General features: G+C 58.8%; 1 protein-coding gene and 1 long non-coding RNA gene across 2 annotated transcripts; one reads left to right on the top strand and one right to left on the bottom strand.

The window, feature by feature from the left end:
- Positions 1-383: 383 nt before the first annotated feature.
- On the bottom strand, positions 384-4651 carry MEX3B (mex-3 RNA binding family member B). The gene is made up of 2 exons (XM_027571367.2): positions 4012-4651; positions 384-3182 (listed from the first exon to the last, which is right to left on the bottom strand). The coding sequence occupies exons 1-2, from the start codon at positions 4304-4306 to the stop codon at positions 1738-1740; spliced, it is 1740 nt and encodes a 579-aa protein (XP_027427168.1). The 5' UTR covers positions 4307-4651; the 3' UTR covers positions 384-1737.
- Positions 4652-6275: 1624 nt separating this feature from the next.
- Positions 6276-8141, top strand: LOC113908808. The gene is made up of 3 exons (XR_003515596.1): positions 6276-6394; positions 6948-7000; positions 8022-8141. It is a non-coding gene; the product is annotated as an uncharacterized LOC113908808 (long non-coding RNA).
- Positions 8142-8485: the final 344 nt, after the last annotated feature.

The raw sequence follows: 8485 nt of genomic DNA, 5'->3' as shown, positions 1-8485 counted from the left end.
GAAATTAAACATTTTCCAGCCCCCCTCCTGCCCCCCACCGGGAGGTTATCATGGGTCCTAGGCACTGGGCCCACTGTGTCTCAGGGAGAAGCCAGCCCTGATTCAGTAGGAATGTGCAATTTTTAAAAAATACTGTTACCCATGGTCTATACAACCACCTCAACACAACTCTGGCCTATCCTTGAAAGCCCATTCTATCGATAAAATACTGACATAAAATGCCTGGGACGTATATACATTTTCACTCGTCTCTTAAGAGTGACTTACACAGGTGGACTCCAAGGGGCTTAAAACAAAAAAACAAAAACAACTCAGCACACAAGATAGATTTTCTTCAATATTTTATTTATATAGAAATACTTAAAAAATGAAGTAGCACCATTACTTAAGTTTTACCTTTATTATGTAGAACTTTAAATGTCAGAAAAATAAAACTCTTGATACAATTTCAAATCTTGTCTCAGCAAATATAATATTAGTATTTGACCATGAGGTTAAAGGCCCTTTATCATAAAATAAAATATACTTTGTTTTTTAAACTTTGCTCAGTAAAGTACATTTAAGCTCAAGTAACATCACCTACATATACATAAACAAGTGGTAAACAAATGTATTAAAATAGAAATACTAAAACTATAGTGGCCCAACAGAATTTTTGTAGCTTGCACTGAATTCTATTTATACAAATGTTAGAAAGCATCAACAGTTCCTTTTGACATGTTTATACATTTCCGTGGTTTTTTTTGTAATAATATAGAATAAAATATGCTTTATATCACTGAATAGAAAATATGCTGGGTGAAGCATTTCTAGAAGATTTGTCTGAACCTATAAAATCTCCATCCCAACAGAATACTGTTCAAAACATTACACATTTTATGGTTTTGTAATTCCGTCACAACTGTGTGGTTATTAAAATAATACAGTGTTCTTTGCCATAAGGCCATACTAAAATAAAAAGATTTAACCCAGCTACAAAAAAGTTCACTGAACTTAAATTAAAATACTTGTAAACATCTTTGCAATATGAAATATAATTTTTCAAGTCAAAAAAGAATAAAATACTTCAATCTGTATTAATGCAATTTCTCTTTAAAACTTTTAAACGTTTTTAATATATAAGAGATATGTTACAGTTTGTTTAACTTTTTATAAAGCTGCAGTACCCTGGCCCTTCTGCAACATTCAAAAAGGATCCACTGTGTTCTATAATAAGCATCGTAGGAACCCAGCCACAAAGGGGAACACACTAAAACAGTCCACACATCCCATAAGCACTATTATTATCATCTTCATCATAATAATTATTGTTCATTTTTTTTCCTACTTTAAGAAAATGGAAAACTTGTGGGGTTTTCTTCTTTTGGAAGCTTCCTATGAAGTACAGTGTAAAAACTATCATTACTAGAATGTCGCCGTTCCTATTATTTATAGAGCATGCATTTCAGGTGGTTTCGGGGGTTTCCCAGGCTATAGTACTCTTGATGCAGGTATCCTGGCAAGTTCCTTTGTTTAAAAATTAAAATTAAAAAAAAAAAAAAACGAGCGGATACTACAGCTTTCCAAGCTCCTCTGGGATCTCAGAGTGTGAGCAGGGGTGGGGGAGGAGAAGGTGGAGCACCACGGCGTCCGGCGGGCGGGAGCGGGACTGGCGGGGGGGGGGGGGGGTGCTGAGGCTGGAGGGAAGGGGAGGGGGCCTCCCTGCCCCCGCGGGGTGCGCGCAGGCGCGCGCTGGCTTCAGGAAAAGATGCGGATGGCCTGAGTGACCGCGGTGTGGCAGACCGGGCACTCGGGCTCGCTCTTCTCGCAGATGCGGTTGGCGCACTCCATGCAGAAGAGGTTGTGGCCGCAGGGCACCAGCGCGGCGATCACTTCGCTCTCGAAGCACACGGAGCAGTCGCGGCTGCCCTTCCGCCGCAACCCCGACGACGACGACGACGAGCTGGAGGAGGAGCTGGACGACGACGAGGAGCCGGAGGTGTCCGACGGCTGCAGGCCGGGCAGCTGCGCCCCCAGCCCGTTGGCATAGGCGGCGTAGGTCAGGCCGCCTCCGCCCGGGTCGCTGCGCACCCGGCGAGCCAGGTGGTGCTCGCCCGCCCCCGGCGCCATGTGCAAGGGCGGGGACAGGCGCGGGCAGCTCGCGCCCGGGTGCAGCCGGCGGTGCACCAGCAGCCCCAGGTTGGCATTGGAGGGCGCGCCGGCGCCGGGGAACACCACCGAGGACGACGAGGCGGACGAAGACGCGGAGGACGAGCAGGAAGAGGACACGGGCGCTGCAGGTCCGCCTCCGGGTGAGCGCTCGAACTGAGCCCAGAGCAGCGGCGCCCCCGGCGGGGGAGCGGGAGCCGGGTCGAAGGTGGGCTGCAGCTCGGGACAGCCGTCGGGGGAAGGCACGGAAGCTTCCCCCGCCGCGTAGGTGTATCCGTTGCCGTTGTTGTTGTTGTTTCCGTTGTGGGCAAAGCTGAGCGCGGGGCTGGGGGGGCTGTAGTCCGCCAGGCGCGGGGTGGCTGCTGTGCTGCCGCTGGTCCCCCCGCCGAAGTAAGAGTCCGTGGAGGCGCTGCCAAGGGAGCTGGAGCTGTCGTTGCGGTAGCTAGAGAAGGGCTTGCGGCCGGGGGTGGGCGTGATGCTGGGGGTGGGCTTGCTCCAGAGGCTGCCTGGGCCGGACCCGCCGGACCCGTGATGCAGCTCAAAGCCCACATCCGTGCCGTTAGCGTGGAAGTCGTTCTCATCTGTGAGCTCGATGATACCGCCGGTGCGCAGGGCGATGTGCGCCTCGATCTCTTCGCGAGCTCGGTCTACGTTCTCAGGCATGCCGGTCACCTCGAACACCGGCTCCTTGTCGCGGCTGGGCGTCACGATGTACGTGTGCGTCTGTTGTTGGATGCGCTTGATCGTGGCGCCCTTGGGCCCCACCACGAGCCCCACCACGCGATAGGGCACCCGCACCTGGATAGTGGTCTGTCCGGGCAGGTTGGGCGGCCCGGGCACTGCGCCGTTGAGCGCCGTGTTCTTATTCCGCGAGGCGCGGATCATGGAGAAGTGCTCCGCGGCAGAGATGATCTCCCTCCGAGCCATGGCCACATCCTCCTTCCTGCCCGTCACAACAAAGACAGGCTCCTCCCCGCGAACCGGGGTCTTGATGTAAGTATTGGTCTTCGCCCGCAGCGCTTTGATTTTACAACCTGGGAGCCAGGGTGCAGGGGAGGGAGTGGGAGAGAGAGACAGACACGCCCATTATCCCGGGGTAACCGCGGAGACCTGGGACCTCCCGCGTCCAGGGCTGAGGGACGGCAGGACACGCTTTGGGCGGAAAGGGGGCGGCTCCCTCACTGACCCTGGGCCACGCCACGGGCTGGGAAGCGGGTTCCACCCGCGAGGCGCTCGAGGAACAGCCCATTGGCTGCCCAGCCCTCCCCCAGTGACTGCAGTCGTCCCGAGCAAACCCGAGAATCCCAGAAAAAGTCAGCCGGGGAGATGCCGCTAGGATCCAGCGGGGCGCGCCGTCCGCCCTGAAGACGCGGCGAAGGGGTTCGGGGAAGAGGGACGGAGCCGCGATCCCCCCAGAACTGGGGGACTGAGGGGAAGGGGGGGCAGTCCCGGGACCCATTGTTCCTCCTCTGGGCTCCATTCCGCTTTGCAGAAATCCAGAATCCTCCTCCCATCCGATGCTCACTCCTCCTCCTCCTCCCCCTCCCAAAGGACCGATCAAAGGCCCCCTCCCCCAAGCATCTTATATTTAAATTCTATTTCCCGGGGTGGGCTGGGTGGGGGGCGCTAGGGGAGAAGGCAGTGATTTTAGCAGGATAAAGTGCATCCCGCCGTGGCAGCGGCGCGGCTCCGGGAGACAGCCTGCCTGCACTTTCTTTGTCTGGGGCGCCGGCCCCTCGCGCGGCTCTTCCTCTCTCCTTAAGGCTCGCGGGCGCCGCGGATCCCGAACCCTCTCGCGCCCTCCCCGCGGGGCGGTGGTCCGAGACCCTCTCCCCTCCAGCTCCCCATCTCCGCCGGACCCACCTTGCCGCCCCACGATCTCGGCGACGTGTTCGGAACTGGGCACCGGCACGCACTCGGTCATGTTCACGCTCTTCTTGCGCGGCTCACTGTCGTACAGAGAGGCGCCCTCGTCACTGTCCAGCCCCAGCAGGGAGAGCTGATCGAGCGCGAGCTGCAGGGCTCTTTGGTCATCCAGGGTCTCTCCCCCGCCGCCGCCGCCGCCGCCGCCGCCGCCGCTGCCGCCGCCACCGCCGCCGCCTCCCCCTCCGCCGCCGCTGCCGTTGCGCTCCAGGTCTGCAAACAGGGAGCTGGGCATCGCTCGGCCGTGCGCGCCGCGCCCCCGCCGGCCCTCGGCTCGGCGGCGAGAAGCTGCGGCCACAAAGGCAGCCGGGAAGCGAGTGGTCAGGGGCGGGGAGGCCGGCAGGCTGCAGAGGGCTCCGTTGCTCCTTTCTCGGCGCCGGGAGGAGTGGGTCGCTCGGTGCGGTCCGCGCCGGGCAGTGGCTGCAGGAGCCCCCGCCTGGGTCCCCACCCCAGATCTGCCGCCGGGTGGGGTGGGGGCAGAGCTCGAGCGGCAGCCGCGCGTGCCCCCCGAGTGCCCGGCTGGCTGGCCACAATGCCGAGCGAGAAGCGAGCAGGCGAGCGACAGCAGCGTTTCTTTAAGGAGCCCCTCCCCGGCTCCTCCACTCCCTCCCTCCCGCCCGCCCGCCCTCACTCAGCGCTTTTTCCTCCTCTCCTCCCCGCCTCTTGACTGAGCCTCTGCAGCCAGACGGCTCCGGAGGGGGACGAGGGAGGCGCAACGTCACCGGCGGGAGCTGACACTACAATGCTACTGACACTATCGCTGGGGGAGGCGATTGGCGCGCGCCGGGCCGGGGGCGGGCGGAGGCCGCGGTCAGGGCGAGCCGAGAGCGAGCGCCCCCCACCCCCGCGCCCGCCGCAGCCCGCCCCGTCCTCCTCGCGGCCGCGCCCCTCCCCCGCCGCCGCTAACGCCTCTCTTTGTTGTCTAATGCGGGACCGGCAGGCTCGGGACACTCGCGCGTTACCTATCGGCCGAGGACAGTCTGTCCCCAGCTCTCCTCCCTCGCCTGATGGAGAAGAGAAAACGCGCCCAACTCTGAGGCCAGCGGCCCGGCTCTAAGAGAGCGGTCCTGAGAAAGTCCCGTTAGCGTCCCCAAATAAACCACTCCTAGAGCCCACGGGGCCACTGGGAGAAGGGTCTATTGTCTGCCCAACAGGGCGGTCCGAACCCTCGGACTGGGAAAAGCGGAACTCGAGGTCCCGGTGCGCACGGGCAAAGTGGCTCCTGGCGCGGACTGCCCACCTGCGCGGGAGCGCAGGAGACACAAAGGCATAGGCCCGCCCGCATCGCTCCTCGCGCGCGCGCGCGCGCGCCCACAGCTCTGCCCCTCTCGGGCAGCACTTTGTCCAACTGGCCCTGAAACTGCAGCGGGGCCAGCCAGAACCCCGCCGCAGCGCGGGCCTGGCCCACCCTGCGGCCAGCGACCTCCGCAATGTGCGGCGCGGGGGTCCTGCACAGGCCCCCGCGCGCCTGCCGAAACCCCGCGGGCGCTGACTCGTGCACGAGCGCCGCGCCGCCACCGCGGGGACGCCAGCCATGGCTCCGGCGGGCGGTGCGGGCGTGCGCGCGCCGCCGTCCCGTCCCTCCCCGCCCCGCGGTCGGGCATGCGCGGTGCGCGCGGGGAGCGGGCGGGCCCTTTAAGGCGGGCACGGCGCAGCGCGCGCCGGCCCCTCCCGCGGCCCCGCCCCGACGGGAGGTGTGCGCCCGCCGCCCCGCCGCTCTTTGTGCGCTTCTCCGGGTGGGGTTGGCGGCGGAGGGAGGGCGCGCCCGGACCGGCCGGCGGGGACGGCGAGCTGCGCCCCCTCCCGGATCTCCCGGAGCCGCCTACGAGCGCGCGAGAAGAAAGGAGGCTTTGAGGGCCGGGCCGGGGCACGCCGCCGCCCCGTCCCCCTGCGCTCGGCCCCGCGGCGCCGCCACCCGGTCCGATGCCCCCTCGGGCCCCGCGCGTGCTCCTCTCCTTTGTTCCCGGCGCCCCCGGGCTCGCCGCGCCCCCGCGCCCGGCCTGCCGGGCCGCTCCGCGAGGCGGCCGTGGCTGCGGTTTGCCGAGAGCGCCGGCGTCCGCCCGGCGGGACGCCCGCCCGGGACAATGGGGCCATGTGGCCGCCGCCGCGCGGACGGGCTCACTCGGGGGACCTGGAGGTTACGCGGGGTGAGCTCGGGGCGCGCAGGCAGAGGCTCCCTGGTGCTTGCTCCCTGCGTGACCCCGGGAAGAGAGCGAGCGCCCGGGCCTCGGTGTGCCCTGCGTGAAATGGGGGAAATCGTACCTGCCCTGGCCACCTCGTGGGTTCGGAGAATTGACTGTGACAGTAGACGCGAGCGCGCTCGGTAATCAGGCAGTTAGGCAAACGCCTTTACTTTGGAGAACAGGAAGGTGTTCCCTTCTTGCTCACCTGGAGCTGTCTTGGGGAAGAGGTGCTGATTATTTCCTTGGGGAAATGAGGCTTCGAAGCCACTTAGAGTGCTTATTTCCTCAGGATGTTTATGTCAGCTTCCCTGACTCTGGGTGTGTGTTTCTTCAAAGGGAATGATGGATGGGGTGGGGGAGGGTGCTATAAGTCCTCCGAGAGAGCCACCACCTAGAACTCCAGTGGAGAATTCTTGTGTTTTTTGACCTGGTTTATGGACTCAAGTCCCACTAATCTGTGAATGAGGAGGGAGTGCCTTGAGGTTGGAGGTTCTGGGAGGAGAGGGTCCTGGCTGGTCCAGGCGCCTCAGTCGGGGCCTGTAAATAAGGAGGGCAGGCAGGAAAAGCACTCCAAAGGCCTGGCCGTTGCATCTTGCCAACACAACAGGCTTGTTGCTGGCCTCTCCGCTCTGTTTCTAGGAATGTATTAGCCTCCCGATTGGGCCAACTGAGGTTTCTTTTTTCACATAACAGGATGGAAGTAAAGTTGTTGCCCAGGGGTCACTGCTGGGGAGGCCTGGACACAGGTAAATGGGGGCCTTCCTCCTGGGGTGGCTTGTGCTAGGGAACAGGACTGCACACACATCCTCCCCCTGCCATCTGCAGTGCTGGGGTTTCAGATGGGTTAAATCAGAAATTTGTTTAGAGGACTGCATGCTTCAGAGTCCCCGTGGTCCTCGGGTCAGTCCCAGGAAGGTGAAGGTGACACTTTGCTGAGGTGGCAGGTGTCTTTCTCCCCTACCGGATCATGAAGGCAGGAACTGTCCATAATTACACATACCTGGTGAAATCACACATTGAAGCCCACATGGAGGATGAGCTACAACTCTGGTCCTGGGACTTCTTGAAAAGCTGCTAACCCCCCAGGTGCCCATGACATTCCTTGTAGCCTGGGTCACACTCCATAGACCAGAATGCTTCGGGAAAACCGATGCAAAGATGGGATCGTTTTCTGAAGACACCCACAAGACTGAGGGCCCTCCCAAGAGTCTGGGCGGGAGGGTGGTGGTCATGGTAGCAGGTGGTCAGGTAGCACCTTTGACAGAGTGGATTCCCAGTCGAGCCCTGCTTCGGTGTTCCTGTCCTGTGTAGAGGCCAGTATCCAGCTTCCCTTCTACCTCAGGGGGTTGTTTTAGCAGAGGGATAATGATGGTGAAAGCGAACTCAGTGTAAATTACAAAGTACTATGCAAACGTGTGGGTAGATTGGTGCTTTACCTGCAGCCACTTCTTATCTTCTGGACCTGTACCCAGTGCTGACTGGTCAGGGTATTTTCTGACACTTGAATGCTATTATAAAAGTAACAATCTGGAAAAATTCTCAATGAATGGCTTTAATAAGCCTAGACGTGATAAAACTTGCAAAGTCCAGTTCTGTTTCTAAGTAGATAATACAACCCAACTCCATAGTTTTTGGCTAGACTTTCCCAGGCTCCTTTAGGACCCCAGCGCTTAACTACTTTTCCTGATATGGGACATGTTCCCTAAGGACTTACCCAATGTGGCCATATAATTATTATTATTATTATTATTATTATTATTATTTTAGCACTCACAACAGCCAAGTGAGCCTACCTCGTACTTGCTTCCAGAGGACTCGAACCGTTTTGCACACATCTTGCTTACTTCTGCAAACTGAAGAGCTGGCAAAAGCAGCTACAGTCCTCATGGGAAAACAAGCACACTTTCGGTCAACTCACTTCACATTACTGAGTACCTACGTACTTTATTATAAGCACCCGGGAAAGTGCTGATGATACAGAAATGAACACAGCGGAGGTGGGGAGGTCCTTTCCCCTGGAACCCTGTTCATGTCCAAAGCTGGTTAGGCAGCAGGGGATGACTACCCAGGCAGTAGTGAGTCTGCCTGGACTCCGGGGAAGGCTTCCCAGAGGCGGGGACGTTTGTGTTGTGCTTTCAGAAACGAGGTGGGAGAATTCATTGAGACTTGTACCTCGTGTGGCGCGTGGTATCTGGTAGGAACTCGATCAGTGTTTATTAAATGAATGAGCG

This window comes from Zalophus californianus, chromosome 6, assembly GCF_009762305.2.
Source record: "Zalophus californianus isolate mZalCal1 chromosome 6, mZalCal1.pri.v2, whole genome shotgun sequence".
Lineage (NCBI taxonomy): Eukaryota > Metazoa > Chordata > Mammalia > Carnivora > Otariidae > Zalophus > Zalophus californianus.
Note: the sequence above shows the minus strand (reverse complement) of the source record. Positions and strands in the feature narration are given on the sequence as shown.